The sequence below is a fragment of the Strigops habroptila genome, chromosome Z, assembly GCF_004027225.2.
Source record: "Strigops habroptila isolate Jane chromosome Z, bStrHab1.2.pri, whole genome shotgun sequence".
In the NCBI taxonomy this organism is placed as follows: domain Eukaryota; kingdom Metazoa; phylum Chordata; class Aves; order Psittaciformes; family Psittacidae; genus Strigops; species Strigops habroptila.
In genome coordinates, this window is record NC_044302.2 from 21,372,163 (window position 1) to 21,395,937 (window position 23,775).

The window sequence follows — 23,775 nt, forward strand, 5'->3', positions numbered from 1 at the left end:
GACGGACGATGGGCACAGCGGCGAACCGAGGGCTGCAGGGTCTAACCGTGCCCCCGGTACCGCTGGGAGCGAGGGGAGGGACGCCCCGGTTTTACCCTGGACTGTCCCCCGCCGCGCCCGGGGCAGGCGGCGCCCCCGGCCCGCACCGCGGCCCCGCCGCGTCCCCGCAAAAATACAGCCGCGGCCCCTCTCCCGCCCCGGAAGCTGCCCCATTGCCCCGCGGCCCGGAAGCGGAAGCGCGGCGGGGCCGGAGCCGGCGGGCGGCGGGCAGATGGCGGAGAGCGGGCCGCAGCCCCCCGGCGGAGGGAGCGGGTCCGGGAGCGGCGCGGCACCAAGCCGGCACGAGAAGAGCCTGGGGCTGCTCACCACCAAGTTCGTGTCGCTGCTGCAGGAGGCCAAGGACGGCGTGCTCGACCTCAAGCTGGTGCGGGGCTGCCCGGGGGTGGGACGGGCCCAGCTGGGGGGGGGTCGGCACTCGGAGCAATGTCGGGCAATGTTTTCCTGATTAAAATGTCCGTTAGGTGGATTGGTGTTGGTTAGAGTGCGATTGTGTAAGTGATGCTGCGAGGGCTGGAGCCCCTCTGCTCCGGAGCCAGGCTGAGAGAGCTGGGCTTGTTCAGCCTGGAGAAGAGAAGGCTCCTTAAGGGGAGACCTTAGAGCAGCTCCAGTGCCTAAAGGGGCTACAAGAAAGCTGGAGAGGGGCTTTGGACAAGGGCCTGTAGGGAGAGGACAATAGGGAATGGCTTTAACCTGACAGAGGGGACACTGAGATGAGATCTTGGGAAGAAGTTCTTCCCTGTGAGGGTGCTGAGGCGCTGGCACAGGTTGCCCGGAGAAGCTGTGGCTGCCCCATCCCTGGCAGTGTTGAAGGCCAGGTTGGACACAGGGGCTTGGAGCAACCTGGTCTAGTGGAGGGTGTCCCTGCCCGTGGCAGGGGGTTGGAACTGGATGAGCTTTAAGGTCCTTTCCAACCCAAACCAGGCTGTGATATGATCAGTTCTGTGGAGCAGGGTTGCCAAAGTCCTGATCTGTTACTGGCAGGTGAGAAGGAATCCTGAGCACAGGAATCATTCCTGTGCACTGTGTGTGGTGCCACTGCTGCTGTTAGTCCTGGCTGTGCTGGCACAGCACGCATTCTCTCTTACGGTGCTGGGTTGTCCTGTGGTAGTGGAAACAGGCATATTGGTGCAGTCTGGCACGTCCTGAAGGGAGTAATGTTGCATGAGCAAGGCAGAAAGTCCCAGGGCTGCTCTGGAGCTCCTGCCTTGCAGCCATGCTTATGCTCCTCTTGGCATTCTGTCTTTCAAACAGAGGAATCTGCCTCTTTAAAGGTGTTCATGTTCTATCAACTGCATCAGATCCAATTTAGAAAAGACCTTTGAGTCTTGACTTTGTTAAACCATTATCAGTCATGGAGACTGCTCTGCGTTCTTCTTCCCATCCCCATCTCTTCTACCCTGAAGGAGCACTGAATTTTCAGGCTGCCAAACTAGTGTCTTCTATCACTGCTTTGCTGCTGTGGGATGATGATTTGTGGTTTGACCGTGAGCGGGATGGCTGGAATTTGGTTTGTGTTTAGTGAGGAGATTGCGAGGTAAGAAAAGGGATGAAGGGTCAGCAGCTTCTTCTCATGGTCGTAATGACATTGGGAGCATGGCTTTGTAATTTGAGGTGCTGGAATAAGACAGGAACAAGGTGGTGAGCAGAGTGCTTGGCCGGGAATTAATCTGACAGGCAGGAAGGAGCGAAACATGACTGAGAGTTTGGAGTTAAGTGCCTAACCTTTTTGCAGGCTGCGGATACCTTGGCTGTGCGACAGAAGCGACGGATCTACGATATCACAAATGTCCTGGAAGGCATTGGGTTGATCGAGAAGAAATCCAAGAACAGTATCCAGTGGAAGTGAGTGACAAGAGAAGTTCTAAATCATTCACAGGTTCCTTCTAAGCCAGGTCTGAGTGGCACTGAGGTTAAAATGTGCTGCTCAGACCAAGGTTCCTCAGTGGTCTGTGCGGGCTGGTACTTCCCACAGCTGGGCTATGCTCATGGTAGTAATGAGGAAAGCTGAAGTACTTATGGCATGTCTTTTTTACAGCAGAGCTGTTATTTTGACACAAACTAAGTGTTTGCAGCACTTTGGGCTAGAAAAGATGCCTGTCATGGGACTGGAGGTGGGCAAGAGCCCTGCCAGTCTGCAGCATGTAAGAAGATGTACCAAACATTGCAGTGCTGGGAGATGGGGATCTAGAGCAGGTACAGATGAGGCTTTCTGGGTGATCTGGCCTTTGGCGTGTGACAGGGGTGGCAGTAAGGGAGGTGGCAGCCTCTCTGAGAGGTGGGGGCTGTTGTGGGTGCCTGCAGGGCCTGATGCATGTCACTCCTTTTTGCCTTGCCCAGAGGGGTGGGTCCTGGCTGCAACACACGTGAAATAGCTCACAAACTGATCGAGCTGAAGGCAGACATAGAGGACCTGGAGCAGCGGGAGCAGGAGCTGGAGCAGCAGAAGATGTGGGTTCAGCAGAGCATCAAAAATGTTACAGAAGACATGCAGAACAGTCGATATCCTTTGTGTGAACTGATTACTCTGTCTCTGCATTTGCTTGTGGGGCTGAAAAACAGATACCTGAGGGCTGGGTTGGTGCCACCCTGCTCAGGTGGTGACCTGTTGCTGCTGGAGAATCTGAACTGAAAGGGCCAAGAGGCAGTGCCTGGCTTTGGAATTGGAGTAACTGTCCAGCCTGGCAATCAACTTTCTCTGGGGTGCATGGCTCCTTGCCTGGCTTTTTGAAGTAAAAACCACTGTAATGTTTACCATAATGAGAAAAGTGCTTCTCTCTGAGTCCCAGGTGCCACTTCCCAGAGCGCAGGGCTCCTCCTGTGGCTTGCCTTTCTTAGGATGTCAGCTCTGACGAGCATGTAACTTGCAGACCTCGCCTGCAGACCACGTCAGAGCATGGCACAGGGAGCCTTCTGTGAATGGCGTTTCTTGTGCTCAGGAGGGAAGCACCAGGTGCCGTTTGAGTTCTCTGCACAGGAAGCTGCAGTCTTTCTCCTTAATCTTGGAAACATTAGCGTATGTGACACATGAAGATATCTGCAGGTGTTTCACAGGTGAGGAAGTGACGTTCCATCGTAAAGATGTAATGCTGCAGTCCTGGCAGTCTGTCCCAGCTGCTTTCCTCTCTCCAGGGAACAGGAGGCAGGGGACCGCAGGCTGCCCAACAGCATCAGGTTAAATGTAGTGTCAGCTCTGATGCCATCCTCGGTTTGTGTAGCACTGAGTTGTAGCTTTCTTGTCACCATCAGAGCAGGCAGGTGGTTTCTGTTACAGGAACATGGCTGCTGTTCCTAAGAAAGTCTTTTTGCTGGGTGTCACTATGTGCATGTGCGTGTGTTAAGTTAGAAGCCCTTGATTTTAAGGGCTTGGGTGGACAATGTTCTAATAAAAGAAAGCAAATTTTATTCCATGTTAGAGATCTGGGTGTAAATAGGAAGACAGTGTAAAAAATGGTCTCTCAGCTGCATCGTGGCCTCTACCAACAAGAATGCATGAGGGAAGTAGTGAAGAGCAGGATGGAAGGGAATACACTGCTTGCTGTGACCTCACTCCCTTCTCTACTGCCTTCGTAAAGCTGTGAGGTCCCTGTATGTGTCTCCGTGGTGTAGAAGTGAAGAAGACCCACAGGAGTGTCTCTTTCTTCTCTATTGCCAATTTTAATGACAGCTGTAGGACCAAAACCAAATTAAATAATTCCCTGGTGGCCAGCATGCAGCTCAGCAACCTGGAGGACGTCAACTGTTCTTCTTGCTGTAGTGGTGTGGAGTCACAGCTTCTTTCTGCTTCAGTGGACACCTCACCTCTTCTGACCATGGGCAGCCTGCATCTGCTTGCCTGAAGCAGAGATTGAAGCTGCTTACCCTGACCTCTAATATGTAATCTCACCTGTGTCTCTTCCAAGCATTCTTCTCAGCCTACACTTCATCAGCTCTTCTATTTTTCATCTTTGCCTTTGTGTGCTTTCCTTGTTCTCCACCAGGCTTTATACTGCTCAAGTTCCTGCTGGTAGCATATGCAACCACTCTCTTTGCTTTACTGTTTCTTCTGACTGAAGCTAGGACTTTTGGGGGCAGGGATTGTTTTTTCAGTTTGGCAGTGCCTGGGGCCAGATAACTCTTCCAGATTGTTCTGAGTTTACTGGAGACCAGCAGACAGCTTGTTGCTTGGTTGATTGAGTGTTTTGCATTTTATTGCACCTGGTTTTTGTAAAGCAGTTTATGTTTGAAGTTAGACCTCACTAAAACAGAGATGAGAAGGCAGATCTGAATTCCCTCCAGAAGAGAGGCTTGATTCATGTTTTTCCATTGTCTGTTCAGTTTTCTTGTAAGAATGTGCCTTACATGACTTGTTTTCTCTCCTGAGCATATGAGCCTTGCAGAGGTTCCTTGTTGGACCGCTTGTGTTCTTGAACTGTGGTCAAGTTTGAATTTCAGCTCTTGTTTTTTCTGATTAATTGCTATTGAACTGGCTCTCTCAAAGTGAGTTGGGGCTTGAGAATTTCCGTGCTTGGACTCTTGTCAAATGAATTTGTTACTTGGATTAATTAAAAAGAAAATAATTAAGAATATATTAGTTTTTAGTGACACTGAAATCTAATATTCCCATCTGTTGCTGTGATTGCAGAATCAAAGAGGAAATGGAAACACACTGTACACTGTTTTGTAAAAGTATTTGGGATGTGGCTATCAGGGGAGGTACAAACACAGCACCTGTGTTTGAAACTAACAGGTCTTAAAGCTTGAGTTTGTGTCTTTGAGCTTTAATGTGCATTGATGTCTCTTAACAACATTTTTCGTAAGTGCAGATTTGTTAAAGGAATCCCATCTTATTGACAAGTCCTCTGTTATTTTGAATCCCTGTAGTCTTTGATGATCTGACCTTTGATTGCCTGCCTGAAATTAAAGGCTGTGCTCCTCTGCTCTCCATTCTTTCCCATTGCTCCAGGGATCTTCTGTATTACAAGTGAAGCTTAATGCAGACTACCAGTGAAGTGCAAATACTAACCACACTAAACCTGAAACAATCAAAGTGAAAGCTGCTAACTGCTTGGTCTGAGTGTGTCTAGTGTTCACAGCACTGATATTTCTCTGTTCACATTTCTCTAAACCCGAATATGGACTGGAAGCTGCTCAGTTGTGATTGTGTTAATAGGGACACGGATCTTAAGGAGCTACAGAACTTGAAAAGGAAAGATATTGTCAGCCTGGATCCCAGCCCTGCATGTGCTGGGCTCTCTGCAGGGTCCAGTACAACTAGCACCAGGCAGCTGTCTTGCCAGTAGAGACTGGGGAGTGTTGGGTTTGGGTACTGGGTCTCCAGCATGAGGTTGCTGTGCTGTTAGCAGTCTGGCTCTTCAGCCTAGTTCAACACCATCGGTCTGCTGGCAGTGCAGCTCTTGGAGTTGTGTGCTCTTTTTTTTCTAATTCACGTCTAAAAGCTTGTGACAGTAGGATGAAAGATCCTTCCTGCAATATTCAGATGTTCTCAGAAGTGAATTTAAGCCAGTCTTTCTGAGGAAAAGAGAGGTTAGTCCTGTTAAGGATGCCACTAAAACACTAGGATTGCTTTAGAAGAAATTTTGCAAGTTCTTTGAGCCCTGGGCAGTTGGGCATGTTGGGAGCTGTTTGATATGCTTAGCAGCTCAGGTGGGTGTAAATGGCAATTCTCTCGAGATGGGGAGCTTTGAGGAGGGGCTCTTTGTCAGTGCTTAATGATCATCAGTCTGTTTCCACAGGAGACACCCTCCTTGCGATTCGAGCTCCATCAGGCACACGTTTGGAGGTGCCCGTCCCTGAGGTGAGAAATGCATGGGCAGAGTGCAGGAGTGTGCTTGTGTGTGTCTTGGGGCAGGGGTTATTGCTGGATTGACCAGGCTGAGAGTCAGAAGTCAGGGATGTTGATGGAGTCAGAGAAACTGACAACCCAAGGAAACCTCCAGATACTAAATAATTCCCAGGAAACTGTTATTTGGAAGTATGTGAGTACTTGCAAGAGCAGCGGGGGAGAGGGATAGTCCTTAGAGTCAGGGGAGTTGTGTGTGGAACAGTGCCGAACTGTCTGGACAGCATGTCTTGGAATCACAGCCTGGTTTGGGTTGGAAGGGACCTCAAAGCTCACCCAATTCCAACCCCCTGCCATGGGCAGGGACACCTTCCACTAGAGCAGGTTGCTCCAAGCCCCTGTGTCCAACCTGGCCTTGAACACTGCCAGGGATGGGGCAGCCACAGCTTCTCTGAGCAACCTGTGCCAGGGCCTCATCAGCCTCACAGGGAAGAGCTTCTTCCTAAGATCTCATCTTAGCCTCCCTCTTTCAGTTTAAAACCATTTCCCTTTGTCCTGCCACTACATACCCTTGTAAAAAGTCCCTCTCAGATGTCTTGCCTCTGCGAAATTCCTATTCTGTTTGTAAAGGGCATTTCATGTACAGCTGTGTTTTGCGTTTGACTTTTCTCAGGGCCTGAATGGGCAGAAGAAATACCAGATCCATCTGAAGAGCACAAATGGTCCCATTGATGTTCTCTTAGTAAACAAAGATACTTGGAGCTCTCCTCCTGTTGTACTACCTGTCCCTCCCCCTGAAGATCTCATTCAGTGCCAGGCAGTTGCAGCTTCAAAACCACCAATCCCACCAGTTGCCCACTTCCAGGAGACATCCGTTCCCAGCAGCACCGAGCCCTCTACACCAGCATCTACCGGCAGTCAGGAGCACAGCCCTCCTGCCCAGAATCCCGCAAGCACAGGTGAGAGGGAGGCTACAAGAGGCAGAAACAGGATGGGGGCTGACAAGGAGAGTACGTTCCTCAGTCTGGCTGGGGACGGCACTGCTTGTCATGCAGCACTGTCAGCTCCTGGCAAAGGGGACATCTCTGCATTTCCTGCAGTGAGCCTCTTCTGTCTTCAGTAGTGGAACTGGCTGTGGTAATGGAAGAAAGACACTTGGCTTCATGGGGTGGTGCCAACCTGAAGGAGCAGTGGTGGGGAGAGACGATCATGCAGATTGGCAGAAGTTTGTAAAAGGGTCTTTTTGAGTCTCAAGTTCAACTTTCAGTTTGAAAAAACACTTTGTCAAAAATAGTATATTAGGTTGGTTGTGGCTTTGTCCACCTAAATTTTGAAAGCTTCCAGCAGTGGAAATCCCCAGCTTCCTTGGTGAGCTCTTCCAGAGCTGCAGCACTCTCTCAGCAAATTCCTTTTTCCAGATACCTGGATGCTTTGGGCTGCATCTTGTGCCTGTTGGTGCATGTTAATGTTGCTTGGCACCACTGAGAAGTTCTTAATTTTTGTACCTGCCTTTCAGGTAGCTGCAAAATTCTTGATTGCAATTTGAGGTGCAATTCCAAGATTGCCCTTAGACTTCTCTTTGCCTGACTGAACAAGCCCACCTCCCACCCCCTCATTGTAGTCCATGTGCCCTATACCCCTGGCCAACTTGGTAGCCCTCAGCTGGATCTTCTCCACATTTTTCTTGAACTGGAGGATGGCCAAAGCTGGACCCAATATCCCAAGTGCAGTCTCGGCGCCGAGCAGGATAGTAACTTCCGTTATTGTGCTGGCCATGCTTCTCCTGGTGTAGCTTACTACTTGGCTTGTGTTAACTGCTATATGAGCATGTTTTTGGCTTATGTGCAGCCTTGCACCACCATGACTGCTCTCCAGCAGAACTGCAGCAGGGAGGTTTTGCTGGGTGAAAGCAGGAAGCCTTCTTCCTATGCAGCTTGGCCAGCATTGCAGTGAGGATTGAGTCTGCTGCAGCTTGCTTTGGGGCTGGTGGGAGACGACCTTCCTGTGTGTGTCTGTGGCTCTTCCCAGAATGCAGTGTCCCAGCAGCAGAGTCCAAGAGCAGCGATGACTTTGATCCCATTGGGAATGTTGCTGTGTCGCCCAGCCAGCCGGCCGGGTTGGACACCCAGCCGCTCCAGTCCTCTGCCTCACTGGACAGCAGCTCCATCCTACCCAGCCCCTCCACTGCCTTTGAGCCCATCAAGCCCGACCCCACGGAGAGTGAGTATGCACACTTGTTTCATGTGTTGCTCCAAAGCATCCTGTTTGGAGTGAGGGAAGGGCTGCTGTGCCTGGAGGAAGGAGCTGGACTCCATTCTGCCTTTACTGTTAGCTGCACTCTGCAAGGGATGAGTAAGCACTTCCCTGTGAGGTTGCAGGGGAAGCTGGTGAGAAGGGGATGGTGTTGTATGTAGTGTCCTGCCACTTTCTGTGATCATAGAATCACAGCCTGGTTTGTGTTGGAAGGGACCTTAAAGCTCATCCAGTTCCAACCCCCTGCCATGGGCAGGGACACCTTCCACTAGACCAGGTTGCTCCAAGCCCCTGTGTCCAACCTGGCCTTGAACACTGCCAGGGATGGGGCAGCCACAGCTTCTCTGGGCAACCTGTGGCAGCGCCTCAGCACCCTCACAGGGAAGAACTTCTGCCTAAGATCTCATCTCAATCTCCCCTCTGTCAGGTTAAAGCCATTCCCCCTTGTCCAAAGCCCCTCTCCAGGTTTCTTGTCAGCCCTTTAGGCACTGGAGCTGCTGTAAGGTCTCTCATGAGCCTTCTCTTCTCCAGGCTGTCAGTACTAGAAAACTACTGAAAATATGCAAGGGACACTCACATGATACACATCTCTGCTGTTATGTGTAGGAGTATTCCCTTTCAGTCCCTTCTGTACACAAGTTCCAATTTTTGTGATTGCGTGAAGCTATAGAATTTGCAGCCATCACTGGGAGCACCTTTGTAACTCTTAGAGCATTTTCAGTGGTAGAAGAGCTCTCGTTCCTGTTTTCCTCCTTTACTCGGGGATACTTCCTCTGTCTTTAGTGATCTTGTGGTCTTAATGATCTTGCAGTGTAGATCTGGGGAGCTTCTTGGTGTGCTTGGTGAGGCAAAATGGGCTTTAAAAAGGGAACATTAGAGCTTTATTCCAGGAAATGGCAGGCTGGCCCAATGAGTGAAAAGCATCCTCTAGGTAAGACACCCTGCTGTAATGTTTTGAAGCCTACCTTCACTGCAGAAACACTCTAGGTTAGAAGGTTATGGTTAGAAGAGGAAATCTTACCAGTGCTGCTTTCACACTTCTGCTGCTAGTGTGTACAAGAAACATGAAATGTTTGTCTTTATCTTGGAGAAATCTTAATTGTGGAATTAGGCCTTTGATGTGCATATAGTTTACCATATTCCAGCAGGCCTGTGCTGCCTCTCTAAAGGCATGTCCTCATCCTACACAAGATAAATCAAGGGGGTGCACACAAGCTGACACCGTGTGAGGCTAACGTACAGGCAGTTACTCTGGAGATGCTGACTGTGATAACATGTTCATGTCCTGGGGCTCCTATAGGGTTATTTTAAAGTGGTCAAGCTTTAGTATTGTATTGTTTATCATTTCAGCAGAAATATATAACATTGGATTTGGGAGCAGAGCTCTGGATGGCAGAGGATAATTTGGGTGTATAAGGAGTACAGCAGGATAGTAGATGATTATGCCTTAAAGCTTCAGACTATACATGTAATGATGCAAACCATTTGGTTGATTGTATTTGCAGTCTTGGAACTTCCCAAAGAGCTGTCAGAGATGTTTGATCCAACAAGAGGTATGTTCACTCCCTGACCTCAGCTTTGTTCTGCACCCATCTACCTGCAGAAGTGGGACAGTTTGTTTTATTCACTCCCTTTTGGATTATTTCGGATTATTTTGGATGTGGTTTTTGTAGGGTGCTTGTGGTCTTTGGTGGCTGCTGGCTCTACTCGTAGTTAGGCACTCTTAAAATTGCTGTTTTCTGTATGTATTTTTCTGTCTTTGTGTTGCCAGCAACCTCTCATAGAGTTTGCCCAACAGTGTGTACACAAGGTCTTTCCTGTCCCCATGCCAACACTGGTCTAGGCTCTGGCTGCTCATGCTCCTTCTCCAACTCATCTGCACCATGTAAAATTAAAAATCCCTCTTAGTCTTGTTTCAGCTGTAGCTTGCCCAAGGCTAATCCAAGCAAATACTCTAGGGAGATAGCCTTCTCTCATCTAAATCCCTCCAGTTTTGGTGGTGTTGGTAGTTTTGGAGCAGTAGGGGATGGGATGCTGTTACTTATGTTAGGAGTTCTGCTCTTGCCCAAGGAATGTCTGGGTATTGCTTCCTAACGGCGGGATGGACTCAGGGCTAAGGGCAGGAGAGGTGAAGGAATTTGGTCTCACATACGCCTAAAGTGTGAAACTCTTTTTAGCTGCAGATTTATTTCTTCTCAGTGCTGATGGACTACTTTCTAGCCCCGCTGCTAGGCTGAGCACAAACCAGCACTTTAGTGGTGGTCCCAGGATATGTACAACAGTCCCTAGTTCAATGCTCTAGCACGTGCTTCGTGAAAGTGCTGCCTCTGTGTAAAAACTCCCCAGTCCCAAATTCGAGGCTTCAGCCTGTATGTGAGGAGCTCTGGGTTCTACAGTCAGCCTGGAGAACTCCTTTCCTCCTTGCCCATTACCTAGAGTGGATGAACTCTTGGTAATGCCTGAGTACATCTGAAGAGTAAGTTTGACTTTGCAATGTGAGACGTAAACTGCTGCAAGGCCCCAGATGGTGCAGAAGATGTAGCTTAACCCCAACTGACACTACTAAAAAGATGCTTGCTGTCTACGGTAATTTGTGTTGTTGTATGCAGTATTCCTCCCAGTTTGGAGGGGGGAGATAGAGATCCAGGAGTGAAAGACAAAACAGAGTTAGCAGCTACAGAGGCAAAGCTCAGGACTGGAAAAAAAGCCAATCTACAGAGGTCAGAGAAATAGGCCTTGCAGGAAGTTCCATGCAGCCTTTTTCCTCCCACTAATCCCAGTAATGCAGCCCAGGCACTGGCGGCTGCTTTAAGGCAATTTAAGCTGCAAGAGCCTAGAGTTCTTCTTTAGTGTTTTGTATTGGAATTAATTTTTTTTCATGCTTTTGTCTGTTTTTTAAATGGGTGCTTAAGAACTGCTTGTTTTAAACTCATATCCTGGAAAAAAACTGAATTGCAACACACACATGTACACACCCTCCTGTATTATCAGCCCTGATCTAAGAAGGCAGGTTCTGCATTTAATTGTTATTTATTGAAGCTGGTATTAGTCCTGTCTAGTCATTTGTTGTTGGAATTCTCTCATCTCATGGCACAGAATTAGACAGGTGGGTTCTTGTCCTCTAGTAAGTAGCCTCCTGTGGATTAGTGTCTTGAGAATGAGCTCGTCTGAGTTTCTTTTGTGAAAGCTTATTTCAAGCGCGGGTGATAACAACTCAGATTGAATTAGAAGTTCTCTGGGCAACCTGTGCCAGGGCCTCACCACCCTCACAGGGAAGAACTTCTTAAGAGCTCATGTCAGTCTCCCTTCTGGCAGGTTAAAGCCATTCCCCCTTGTCCTTTCCCTACAGGCCCTTGTCCAAAGCCCCTCTCCAAGTTTCTTGTAGCCCCTTTAGGCACTGGAGCTGTTCTAAGGTCTCCCGGAGCCTTCTCTTCTCCAGGCTGAACCAGCCCAGCTCTCTCAGCCTGTCTTCAGAGCAGAGCTGCTCCAGCCCGTGCAGCATCTCTGTGGCCTCCTCTGGACTCATTCCAACAGCTCTACGTCCCTCCCATGTTGGGCCCCCAGAGCTGGGTTCTCCAGGAAGGCCATGCAGAGTTCAGCTGTGCAGTCTGTTTGGCAGCAGGCAGCCAGTGAATCTGCCAGGGCATATGGCTGGATTAGGCCATGGGCCAAGGAGAGCAAATCAGGGGGACAAAGAACAAAAATGTGAAGGAGGAGATGGGAGGTTTATTAGTTTTCCTGCTCCTGGAACATTTCATTTGTTTTTTATTTTTTTCTCACGCTTAGCAAAGTTGGTGGGTAATTGAGGACTGTGAATATGGGCTCTGCCAGCTCAGTTTCAGATGCATGTTGAAGAGTTGCCTATGGAGGAGTTTGAAGGCACCAGCTAGCATGCCAGTGCAGCGGTAGGGCACAGCCTGTCACCTAAAGGACACTGGTGTGTGGTTGAGCTAAAACAGGCAGAAACCTGCAGAATTTTTTTTATATAGCTTGAACTGTCTGTCACCAATTTACCTTTGCCCATGGCAGGAGTCTCCCTTTGCTACTGCCTGCTGCACGCACCGTTCCTTAGCTGGAGAAGGGACAACAAGGGTGAGGAGTACCCTGGGAAGGGTGGGGAGAACTACACAGCAGCACAGTACAACAGCACAGTGTGTGGCTTAACCATGCTTGTCTCTTCCCCAGAATGTATGAACTCTGACCTGCTGGAAGAACTGATGTCTTCTGAAGGTGAGTCTTTGAGCCTTCCCTTCATGGTGTGGCCTCTCCAGGGGAGGAAGACCATGATGTGGGACTTCAGCCTTGTGGCTGCAAACTTACCCTTGTCTTTTCTGGGCTCTGGACACGGCCTCTTCTCTCACTGTCCTGCCAGTCCCTGAGAGAAGTGTGAGAACCAGGAGAGCCTGTCTCCTCCATATCACAAGGCTGATTTGAAGCAACCTCAAAGACTTACTGTGAGGTGGCCCCGTGGCTCCATAGCTCAGTGCCCACTGGCAGCTCTTGGCTAGGTGGGGGAGCGCTGGGCTTTGTAACCAACTGTGAGCTTTTCTTTCCCCAGTGTTTGCTCCCTTGCTCCGCCTCTCCCCTCCACCTGGAGATCACGACTACATCTACAACCTGGATGAGAGCGAAGGCGTCTGTGACCTCTTTGATGTGCCTGTTCTCAATCTCTGACTCCTCAGTACAGCTGTGAGCCTCACAAACACAGACCCTTTTGTAACTCTTTTGGAAAGTGCTTATTTTTGCATTCCTTTTGTGCTAGAGCTCGATAAGTGAGCGATTCAGAGATGCTCTCTTACGGACTCAGAACCAAGAGATGTGGACTTGCAGGCTGGGTGCCTCCCTGTAGCTTCTTCCGCTGTTGCACGTGCAAAGTGCACGTCCAACTTGCCCCACTGCATCTCCCTCTCCATTGGATTCTGGGCCTCCCTTCAAGGGGTCTGTGTTTTGAGTGTTCCTAGTTCATCTGTAGAGTTTGCCCATGTGCCTCTCCGAGCTTCCTCAGATATGCATGCCTTGGTTTTTTCCTGCACTCCCAGAGGCACTTTGCACCTCCTGGGTACCACAAGGAGCCCTAATAGCATGGTCAGTTAACAAACCCGGAGGTAGTTAGCTACATTTCTCAGTGTGAGCAGGTCAGACTGGGGTGGTTGTATTTCTGAATGAGGAGGGGAAAAAAAAAATGGCACCAAAGTGTCCATTTCTTTCAGTGACTCCAGACCAACTAGTACGTTTTACCAGAAAAAGCACTTTTTTTAGCCAGCTGTGCCTCCTAGTGGGACTCAGGAGTTGAGCATTCCTGGGAGGACTCAGGAGCTGAGTCCTTCCAACTTGTGCATCAGCAGCAATGCTGCTTCTGCGTTCCCCACTCTGCTGAGGCGTGAGTCTGGGGTTCCAGCTCCTTCTACACAGCTGTGCTGTTCCTACAGGGCTAAAGAAGAGTGTGGTTCATTTTTTATTTGGTTTTGCCTGAGAGAAGAGATGTTGGAAAGGATAAGACTGCTCCAGCTAGTGCCTGTAAGGTACTCCAGGTACATCAGAGCCTGCTCATATTTGCAAATAGCTGTCTTCTCCAACCATTGCACTTGAGCCTTCAACTGTCTAAAAGGTGACCAAGCTGTAACCATTCAGTAGTACTTGCTGTGACAAGTTATATAGGTGTTGTCATAATAGTGCTTTCCCCTCCCCACTTTTTCTCTCTTGGCATCTGCTCAGGATCAGGCTTTCTCTATATTTGATTTCCTCCTCTACTGTCCGTACCCACACTTCCAGTTCCTGATCCTGTGGCAGGATCTTTATCTAGCGTGATGCTTTCTCTGCATCATTTTTCCTCAAGATGTTCTTCCTTATTTTGTAATGGAAGGTCTGCTGTTGGGTTCGTTGTGGTGATCGGGTGGTACTAGTCTTGGACCCTGGGCAGTTTAGGTGGAGTAAAATGCCCTGATGGGTTTGTGCTGTATTTTGCAAGCTCCAGTTTTTGGATTTCGGTCAGATCCTGCATTTGAGTGTATTCAGTTTTGCACATCTTCCTGCCAACATAGTGGTAGCAGCTTTCCTACCTTTCCTCGTCCACAAACTGTGAAGAGACTTCCAGGCCAGGAGCATGGGCCTTGCAGAGAGGGTGCTTGCAGCCGTCCACATAACCAGCTGATGTTTAACTTCTCCTGTTAACCAGAACCACAGCCAGCTGGAGCACCACCAGTAAGGGATGTCAAGTCTTCAATTCTTGGAGCCCACAGAGGTGACAAGAAATATATGCCTGGGACCTGCATCCCTGAGGTGGCTCCTTGGGCCATCCGTGTGGGTCCCCTCCAGAGGAGCTGGGAACAGGGTGGTTTCCCGGACCATCTCCTCTCTGCAGCCCCATCCTCTTCGGGAAAGGCATGAAGAATCCAGGAGGAACAAGGGGATGCTCTAGTTTGAAGCAGGCAGCAGATGCCAGTGAGGCAGCCATGGTGTGGGACCCAGGCAGTAATCTTCTAGCGTGTAGCCAGTCCCTGAACCTTCCCTCCTTGGCATGGAAGCTGGCCGGGATGCCCCGGTCCTGTGTGCGTTAGCTAGGCTCAGTGGCTTTGGTGTAGCTCGAGCTCTTGGCTTGGCCCTTGCCCTCCTTTCCAAGCATTTGTGTTAAGACGACCCTTGGAAAAAGGATACCTAGGGAAAAAAATGTAATGAACTTTTCATATATAAAGATTATTTTTATACTTCTTTTTTTCTTTTTGCAAGGAAAGAAAATTGCCTGTAATATTTGTACAGTGTTCTTCTCTGAGGTGAATAAACAAAAACACTTTCCAGAGACTCCTTTGCTGGCCTGGCTTTCTCTCTGCTCTCCCACGGCAGCGCCAGCCCTGCCGTGGGGCAGAGCACTCTCTTGGGAGGTGGGTCCCACCGAGCCCGCGTCAGCTCAGGTGAGGGGGACGGGCCTGCTCGGAACGGGGCTGGAACAGGGCTGGGAAGTAGTGGCAGCAGGGCCTCAGGGCCCAACGGGAGGCGGCGGTGGCGGCAGTGACCCGGAACTGCGGTGCAGTGGGAGCAGGGAGCAGACACAGCCATGCCGCCGCCCAAGGACGTGGTGAAGATCGCCATCCAAATGGTGGGAGCCATCCCGCAGCTGATCGAGCTCCACCAGGTACCACCCGGCACGCCCAGACCCCTCCCCGTGTTCCCCTGCTCCACCTCATGGCCACACTTTCACTTGCAGACCAAGCCCCTTGCCTCGGTGCTCAAGGACGTCTGCGATGCGTGAGTATCGCACCCGCCGCCCACCACCGTGGCGGCTGCTGGTGCGGTGGGGACCGGCACTGTCCACACGGTGCGGTGACCGGGTGCCTGTTGCTGCAGGTGGAGCCTGCCCAATGCCGAGCAGTATGCGCTGCAGTACGTGGACGGGCAGCAGACCTACATCACGGAGTCGGTGAGACACTCTCCGCCTGCCCCAGCACCGTGGCTGTGGCGCTCGTCACCTCACCGATGCCCTTCTCCTCACAGAACCGCGGGGACATCAAGAACGGGAGCATTTTACGGCTGACCACCTCCCCGGTACATCCCTCTGCCCCCCCCCGTCTCCTTCTCTGCTGTGTGCTCTGGTGGGAGGTCCTCCCTGTGACTTCTGGCTTCTCATGGTGCCCCAGACCTAGCAACAGTAACATGGGAAGGAGGCCTGCCTCAACCTTCATTGCCCCTCAGCAGAGCTTGGGGGAGTTTGAAGAGAAACTAAATAATTTTGAGATGCTTTGCACATGGGGGCCAACTCATCAAGTGTTCCTAACATTAGCTCCTTCCTCAGCTCTTCCTGGTCTCTGATCTGGTGGTTCTCTCTCTTGGTCCAAATCCTCACCAGGGCTGCTGTAGCCTAAACCTCCTTCTAAAACTTGTGCTTAAGCTCTTCCAGCCTTCTCCAAGCTTCTCGCTGTCTTGATTTTTTGCTGCCTGGTAGGACCAAGAAGCAGAGCGGTTGTACAGCGGGATCCAGAGCAACAACTCAGATGTGAAGACTGACTCACTGAAGAAGCTTGCAAGCCTCTCCCAGGATGTGACCTTTGCTCAAGAGTTCATCAACAGGAATGGCTTGAAACAAATCTTCTCTATAGTGGAAGAAGGGAAAGAGTGAGTAACAGGAGAAGACTTCTCTTGCAGTTCTTGACTTCTCCCATGGTAACTCTGCATGAGCTCTAAGCTGGGCACTGGAGTGGGCTCTGTTCATGTTCTTGGCTTGTTGCTGGTGCTGTGGCATAAAAGGCAGTGCTGGTTGCAGGGCATTTGGCTTTGCAGGCTCCTTGCCTGCAGGTATGTGGCTGTGTCCCCTCATTCTGGCAGCTGGTGGAACATCCCCATGGGTCTGTGGACCTCACTCCTTGTGAATGTGCCCAAACTTGAACCTCCCATCCCTTCACTGGCTGGGTCATCTGCAGCCTCATGGGTTGTGCTACCAGGAAGCCTCCTGTGATGATCCTAGCTTCCACTGCTGTTATTCTGCCTTCCAAATAATCCCTCTGTCCTGAGGTTTTAGCTGCGAGAGATCTGCAGCCAGCTCGAGAAACCCCTGACTGCCAAATACTGGTGTCCGCTTGACTTCCAGGATGTGAAGGTGCATCTCCTCTGAGCTCCTGTCTCACAGAGGATGTGGCCTCTAAACCCAGGCAGCACGGCGGGTGTTTTGTGGAAGTAGGGGGAGGGATTTGGGTGGTTTGGTTTTCCCAAGGGCTTGTCTGTATTATGGTGGTAACACAGCTTTTCAGAAACTGTTGAACTTCCCCTGCCTCAACTTCATGACATGATTAAGCAAGAGCTCCATTTCTTAACCAACAGTGGCTCTTTCCTTTTTTCTCCTGCTGGCTGCTTCTCCAGCTGTTTGTAATATAGCCACCAACATGCAACTGGACTCCCATCTTGTGGTGGTGACTGTGGGGTGTCTGGCGCCGTCCTCACTGCGTTTGCTCATCTGTCTCTCCAGTACAGGGGAGATGCTGGCTCACACCCTGAAGGCCTTCATGGAGCTGATGGAGCATGATTTTGTTTCCTGGGAGACTCTTAGTGCAGCCTTCATCAAGAAGGTAAGTGTCTTCTGCAGTCTCCACAGTCCGTGCCCTTGGGATTCCATGTTGCCCTTGTCACCCAGGTTCAGCCTGCTGTCGACAAATGGTTTTGTGTCTCACAGATAGTGAGTTACGTCAATATGAGTGTGGTGGATGCATCCATCCAGCAGCTCTCCTTGTCTATCTTGGAGAACATGGTGCCTACCAGTCGCCTCCTCTTTGAGCTAGTCAAAAAAGAAGTGACGTTGGATTGTCTTCTCGCCCACCTGCAGGTGTAAGTGGAGAGACCACAGCACCATTTGTCCCCATCCCAAGGCTGGTGGGGATGAGGTGGGGTGGGATTTCTCCAGGTCTGGCTGATTATCTCTGGCACAACATTATACTGTCCCTTCCTCAACAACTTGTGGGTGGGCAGCCTGTCCTGTCCCTGATGGTGGGGAAGGGATGGACTGTCCTGAAACCATCATGTTTCCAGGGCAGATTCCTTCATTCATGGCCTGTTCCATTCAGATAATTCAGTTCTTTAGCTGACCTGCTGTTGCTCTGGTGCTGGCTCTTCCTTCTGTTTCCCTGGTGTATTTAGGAGGAGAAGTGAACACCTTGTGACTCGGATGGTGGTGCTGTACTGAACAGTTTGTTAAATCCCTTAGCTAAGGCAGGTTCTTTTTTCCCTCATCCTCCTCACATCTCTGCATCTCTTCAGTTTGGAGTTGTTTGGTTTTCTCCTAGAAAATGGAGAGGTTCGTGCCCAGGGCTCCTGCCAGGCAGGAGTCTGCTGCTCACCCTGGGTTTTCCTCCTGCTCCAAAATGCTGCACCCATGAGTGTGAGCAGAGCAGTATCTGCCCCACCCATGGGTGCTCTGCAGCCTCAGCTGTAGGCATCATCTCACCCTTGGCCCTACTGTCAGCAGCTGCTCACTCATGGCTCTGTCCTCTCTGCGTCCCCCAGCTCCATGCAGGGGGGTCCGGCAGTGAGGTGGGGAGAGGACTCTGCCTTGGGGAGCACAAGACCATGCTCAGAGCTGATGACTCTCCTCCTCCTCCTGCAGGACAAACATCCAGCTGCAGCTGAAGGCGATGGCCCTGCTCACTGCACTGCTGCTGGCTGCGACCGATGCTGAGCGGCGGGTAAGGGATGAGGCAGGAGACAGGACCAGATGGTGGCAGAGTTGGTGACAGTGCCCCATGATGGGCTCTTAGGCAGCTGGGTCCTCTGCAGCAGTGTTTGTGCTCTCTGGGATGGTGGGAGGTTTAAAGTCAGCGTCCTCACTCTGCCTCTTCTCCTTGACCGACACAACCTGCCCTGGCAGCCTGGTGAGGCAGGATCTGTTTGAGCCCAACTGAGGTGAGCTAGTCCTGGCTGCAAGGGCAATGGAAGCTGGGGGCAGGTCTCCTGCTCACCAGTGTCACTCCAAAGACTGCTGGTTCCTTTCTGTCCCCACCAGGGCTGTGGCCCAAAGCCAGGCATAGCAGGGAAGTGAGTCTGCAGAGGGAACAGTGGCTTTTCTGGGGGGAAATGGTGGTGTGCTGAGCTGGGGAGCACCTCACAGCCTCATCCCTTCATAGGACATGATGGAGTACCTGAGGGGGAAGAACATCAGGCAGTTTATCCACAAGGTGAGGAGCTGGGGTTGTGCAGGGTCTGCTCTGTGCTTCATCCTCTGTCCTTCCTCCCCAGCCTTTGGTGACAGTGCCTGGTTGGGTTGCCTGTGTGCCTCACACCCCTTCCTTGATGCCTTCCTTGATGGCTGCTGCCGCATTTGCACCCCTGTACCCAGAGTTGCACCCCTTGGCAGAACCTGACGGGCTTTAGCTGTTGGGCCCTGGGCTTAGAGGAACCGGGAGCAGCAGCCTGGGGGAACCTTCTCACTCAGAGTCTCCTGTAGAACATCATTCACAGCTCCGAGCCGCTGGGGGATGAGATGGCCCATTACCTGTACGTGCTGCAGTCTGTCAGCCTCAACCTGTGTGAGCGCCGTATGAGGACCTCCATGGATCCCTACTCACAGGTCTGGGAGTGTTCTCCTTGCGAGTGTGGCCCTGGTCTCCTCCACCTGTGGAAGTAGAGGCGGGTGAAGGTTCGCCTTTGGGTGAACCCAACACATTTGATTTCATTGTCAGTTTGTCCTGGGAGAACATGCTTGTGCGAGGCTCCCCAGCATCCTTCCTCTCTGCTCTCCCCACAGGAGCAGCGGGACCTTCTCCAGTCCCTGCGTCAAACTGCCTTTGAGTCGGAGAGTGAGATGCCTGCCAGCAGCTTCAGCACCGAGCGCCGGCGATCCCTGTGTGCCAAGGAGTTCCGCAAGCTGGGCTTCATGGTGTGTCCCCTTGCATCCCCTCCCTAGCCCCATGCTCTGCAGCATCTTCTGATGGCTCCCCTAAGCCTTGTGTCCCTGCTGATCTGATGGGCCTCCATGTGGCACCTGCCTCTGCTCCCTTCGTACTCCTAAACGGCAAGTGCTGCAGAGCTGCCAGGACTCAAAAGGCAAACCCCATGGCTGTGTTGGGAGGACTCTGCTGCTCTAAGAAAGCAGCTGCTAAATTGCATCTTTCTGTGTCCTCCTAGAACAACAGCAACCCAGCAGAGGACCTCCGCCGTGCCCCACCGGGTCTCCTTGCCCTTGACAACATGGTGTATTTCTCTAGGCACACCCCTAACGCCTATAGCAGGGTGCGTGCTCTCTCCTGAGGAACTCTGGCGGAGAGGTGCTGGTGGATCTCCTCCTTTCTTTCCTTTCCCTGTGACCAGTCCTTGGCCAAAGCCAAGCAAGGATGTCCCTCTTGGGCAGGTGTCCTACTGCTGCCCTGTTTCAGATGGAGCCTCCCTGTGGGTAGGAGCAGCCATTTGAGGCTGGTGGCACTAATGGGTCCCCATAAGTTTTTTTGGTTTCCAGGCCTTGCTCATGTCTGATCAGACCAGGACAATTTGGGTGAATCTAGCCATCAGCCATGCTGCCACCCACTTTGCCTGTGATCAGCTCCCACACTGCAGCAGGGGATGGAGGAGGCTGGGGCTGGTTTCTGGGGAGAGCTAACTACTATTAGAAATGGCTTAACCTGGGGGGACAGTTCGACTAGGAAGTTCAGGAGGGAGCCCCACTGTTGGGGCTGCCTTCTGAGGCCACTGCCCTCTCCTCCAGTTTGTCCTCGAGAACAGCAGCCGGGAAGACAAACATGAGTGCCCCTTCGCTCGAAGCAGCATCCAGCTCACTCTGATCCTCTGCGAGATCCTGCACATTGGAGAGCCGTGTATGTGTGCATCTCAGCTTGCCCTTCTCCCTGCCCTGCTGCCTGCTGGTTGGCAGGAGTGGAGACAAGCTGCCAGGGCAGGGGGCTGTGAACACAGGGCCACCAGGCACTGGTGTGGCTGATAGCAGGGAAAGGGGATGGGAAACGTCCAGGTTCTCCTGGACACTGAAGTACCCTGGAAAAACTGGGGAGTCTGGCATCATCTGTCCTTCTCACCACAGGCTCAGAGACGGCTCAGGCCTTTTACCCTATGTTCTTCGGGCAGGATCATTTCTTTGAAGAGCTCTTCTGCATCTGCATCCAACTGGTGAACAAGACCTGGAAGGAGATGCGTGCTACCCAGGAGGACTTTGACAAGGTGTGAGGGAATGCCGGGGCCCTGGATGGGAACTGTGTATCAATTCAGGGGCTCTGGGGAACATCACCAGACTGGGGGTGACATCCTGGGCCTCATAGGTGCTGCAGGTAGTGCGGGAGCAGATCACCAGGACCCTGTCCCTCAAGCCCACCTCCCTGGAGCTGTTCAAGACCAGAGTGAATGCACTGAACTACAGCGAGATCCTGAAGCTGCGGCAGACGGAGCGGCTGCACCAGGAGGAGACGCTGGCTGTGCCCGTGCTGTGAGTGAGCTGCAGGCAGGGATGGGGGCTGTGGGGACAGATGCTGTGGGGTGGCTGAGGATGTCAGCAAGCGCCTGGTGAAGCTGCCGTGCTCCTCTTCTCTGGTTCCCACCCCAGGGAGCTGCGCGAGAGGCTAAAGCCGGAGCTGCTGGAGCTGGTCCGACAGCAGCGCCTGCTGCACCTCTGTGAGGGCACCCTCTTCCGCAAGATCAGCAGCCGCCGCAGGCAGGGTGAGTGCAGCCCTCTGCTCCTGGATGGGGAGAGAGGCTTGTCCACACATTCCCTGCCACCGGGGATGATCTGCACAATTAATTTGTGGGGAGTAGCGTGCCCGGCTCCCTGGATGGCTGGTGGGGGGTAACCCACAGAGTGGGACCAAGTAGTGTGTCCACCCAGGAAGGGGACCTCAATGGGGAGAGGCTGAGCACTTCCCAATGGCCTTTCTGCTGCAGACAAGCTCTGGTACTGCCGCCTGTCACCCAACCACAAGGTGCTGCACTATGGGGACGTGGAGGAGGGGGTACACTCTCCCGCCATCGAGAGCCTGCCGGAGAAAAGTAGGTGATGGAGAGAAGGAAAGGGTGGAAAGGAGGGAGGGAGCCCTCTGCCCAGCCCAGCTGTGGCATGCTGGGGATGCCTTAATGTGGGAATTGCCCCTCTGTGTGGCTACTGCCGCCTGGCCTAGTGCCTGCCGGTGTGGGCTGGATCTCCAAAGGAGCTTTATGAAGCCTCCTTCCCCTCCCCAAGCTGTGGATGGCTGTGAGCCCCCATACTTGACTCTGCTGGGCTCTGTGCCCTGGGGACCTGGGAAAAAGGAGAGGAGAGCAGGCACTGACAGCTCCTCTGCTTGCCCCAGTTCCTATTGCGGACATGAAGATGCTGCTTGTGGGGAAGGAGTGTCCACACACGAAGGAGAAGAGCTCTGGGAAGCAGAACAAGGTCAGCACCTCCCACCACACTTTGGCTCTGCACAGGGGACCCCGTGCACTGCCCTCCCCATCTGGTGATGGGTTTTGGTGGTGGGTGGATGGCGTCAGGTTGGGTGGTTTCCTAGAGGACGCCTGGCTTTTGGTGTGGCTTGAGACTGGAGACCTCTTGGGTCTTCTGGGGCACAGAGGAGGAGTCTGGGAGGCAGCTCCTGCTCTGAACCCTGCTGGGGCTGGAAAGAGCGCAGCTGAGAAGCCATGTAACTCCTGTGCAGGATGTCCTGGAGCTGGCCTTCTCCATTGTGTATGACATGGAGGAATACTGCCTCAACTTCATTGCCCCAACCCGGTATGAGGTGAGCTCCATGGGCCCGCTGCGGCCACTTGTGCCTGCCAGCTGACAGCAGGCAAGGAAGCGAGTTGCACGTGTGTGGCCCTGGGGTGGGAGCCACAGGAGAGGAGAGGTGGCCTCTTGAGCTGCTACGAGAGGCGCCTGTGCTGTTTCCCCAGTTCTGCCTCTGGACAGATGGGCTGAATGTGCTCCTGGGCAAGGAGATGACGAGTGAACGAACACAGACAGACCTTGATGTCTTGCTGTCCATGGAGCTCAAGCTACGGCTCCTGGACCTGGAGAACATCAGCATCCCCGACGCACCCCCGCCCATCCCAAAGCCCCCCAGCAACTTAAACTTCTGCTATGACTTCAGCCATGCAGAACAGTGAGTTCCTCCCTGTGCCCAGTTTCCCCCTATGCCCCCCAAAATCAACTCCCTTCCCCCAGGCTCTGCCCCTCATCTCCAGTCCAAAGGGGCATGCCCAGGCACTGGCCTGGGGGCTTGGGCACACGCTGCCTGCACCTTGCCTATCCCGGGACGAACTGCCCGCCTTTCCCTGCCTGTGTCTTGGCCTCCTGCGGGAGCACGGGGATGAGCCACCGAGCACCAGGCTCTTGTTCAAGGTGGGGTGACCTGTCTGCTTTGCCCTCCTGCCACAGACAAGACTATATACTTTGTAGGCAGCTGAGCTCCTCAGTGGTGGTGCTGACCCCCCACCACTGCCAGGCTTTGGGGAGAGGGCAAAGATGGGGCTGGAATAAAGGTACTGACAGCCCTGGGACAGCTGGAAGGGGGGCAGCACTACAAAGGTATGAATCCGTGCTGTCTGACTGTCCCCATGAGTGCAGGGGATCCTCTCTTGACAAAAAAGTGATTAGAAAAAGGATAAACGCCCCTTTCCCCTCAGTTTGGTGAGCAGATGCCACCTCCAGAGCACCATGTGCCTGCCCAGCCAGGCCTCTCCTGCACTGAAATGGTTTTTCACTGAGCCCTCTGTGCTCCCCAGTCCTGGAAGGGGGGTCTTTAGGGTACAAGCTCCCTCTCCCCAGCACCGTTTCAGCTGGGCAGGGGCTCGCTGCCACCATGCCTGGTGCAAGGAGGAGGCCTTGGTCTATCCTCGCTGCCTGGTGCTGCAGCCTTGTGCCAATCCTGGTGCCTTCCCCCGCCCTGGGCGGATACTTGCACACTTCAGCCATGCTGCTGCACTACGGCACCATGACAAGCTACCTCCCACCATGGTGCCCCACACATCCTCGTGCCTACAGCTTCTTCAGGGGTGCTGCAGTCACAACGGCTGCCACCGGGCGCTGAGGTTCGGCCGTGCCTCTGCTCCCCACATGCTGGGACAATAAACACTTGTGGAGAACTCACAGCCGTGTTCTTGCCAAAGGTTTGGGGTAGGGCTCGCGCAAAAAGTGATCCTGGTGGTGCTGCCCCTCTCCTCTGCTCTCATGAGACCCCACTTGCACACTGTGCTGTGTGCAGTTCTGGTGTCCTCAACATAAGAAGGACATGGAG

At 52.4% G+C, this 23,775-nt stretch overlaps 2 protein-coding genes across 7 annotated transcripts; both read left to right on the forward strand.

Annotated features, from left to right (window-relative positions):
- The first annotated feature begins 220 nt into the window (after positions 1-220).
- LOC115600650 (transcription factor E2F4-like) lies at positions 221-14,877 on the forward strand. 3 transcript variants are annotated; one of them, XM_030469864.2, is made up of 11 exons: positions 221-424; positions 1,793-1,902; positions 2,398-2,559; positions 3,068-3,111; positions 5,793-5,854; positions 6,513-6,798; positions 7,868-8,059; positions 9,598-9,645; positions 12,122-12,184; positions 12,278-12,322; positions 12,651-12,824. In XM_030469864.2, the coding sequence occupies exons 1-11, from the start codon at positions 272-274 to the stop codon at positions 12,764-12,766; spliced, it is 1,281 nt and encodes a 426-aa protein (XP_030325724.1). In that variant the 5' UTR covers positions 221-271; the 3' UTR covers positions 12,767-12,824. The 3 variants fall into 3 exon arrangements, with proteins under 3 accessions (XP_030325724.1, XP_030325725.1, XP_030325726.1); XM_030469865.1 differs by lacking the exon at positions 12,122-12,184 and having other exon boundaries at positions 12,651-14,877; XM_030469866.1 differs by lacking the exons at positions 9,598-9,645; positions 12,122-12,184 and having other exon boundaries at positions 12,651-14,877.
- Positions 14,878-14,967: 90 nt separating this feature from the next.
- Positions 14,968-23,629, forward strand: ELMO3 (engulfment and cell motility 3). Of its 4 annotated transcripts, XM_030469859.1 has the most exons (20): positions 14,968-15,221; positions 15,294-15,334; positions 15,434-15,506; positions 15,581-15,631; positions 16,029-16,198; positions 17,046-17,145; positions 17,250-17,401; positions 18,177-18,255; positions 18,694-18,744; positions 19,014-19,136; positions 19,314-19,445; positions 19,694-19,798; positions 20,268-20,376; positions 20,598-20,734; positions 20,833-20,996; positions 21,114-21,226; positions 21,449-21,553; positions 21,853-21,935; positions 22,198-22,278; positions 22,433-23,629. In XM_030469859.1, the coding sequence occupies exons 1-20, from the start codon at positions 15,144-15,146 to the stop codon at positions 22,643-22,645; spliced, it is 2,160 nt and encodes a 719-aa protein (XP_030325719.1). In that variant the 5' UTR covers positions 14,968-15,143; the 3' UTR covers positions 22,646-23,629. The 4 variants fall into 4 exon arrangements, with proteins under 4 accessions (XP_030325719.1, XP_030325720.1, XP_030325721.1 ...); XM_030469860.1 differs by lacking the exons at positions 14,968-15,221; positions 15,294-15,334; positions 15,434-15,506; ... (2 more) ...; positions 17,046-17,145; positions 17,250-17,401 and having other exon boundaries at positions 18,218-18,255; positions 19,028-19,136; XM_030469861.1 differs by lacking the exons at positions 14,968-15,221; positions 15,294-15,334; positions 15,434-15,506; ... (3 more) ...; positions 17,250-17,401; positions 18,177-18,255 and having other exon boundaries at positions 18,304-18,744; positions 19,028-19,136.
- The last annotated feature ends 146 nt before the right edge of the window (positions 23,630-23,775 follow it).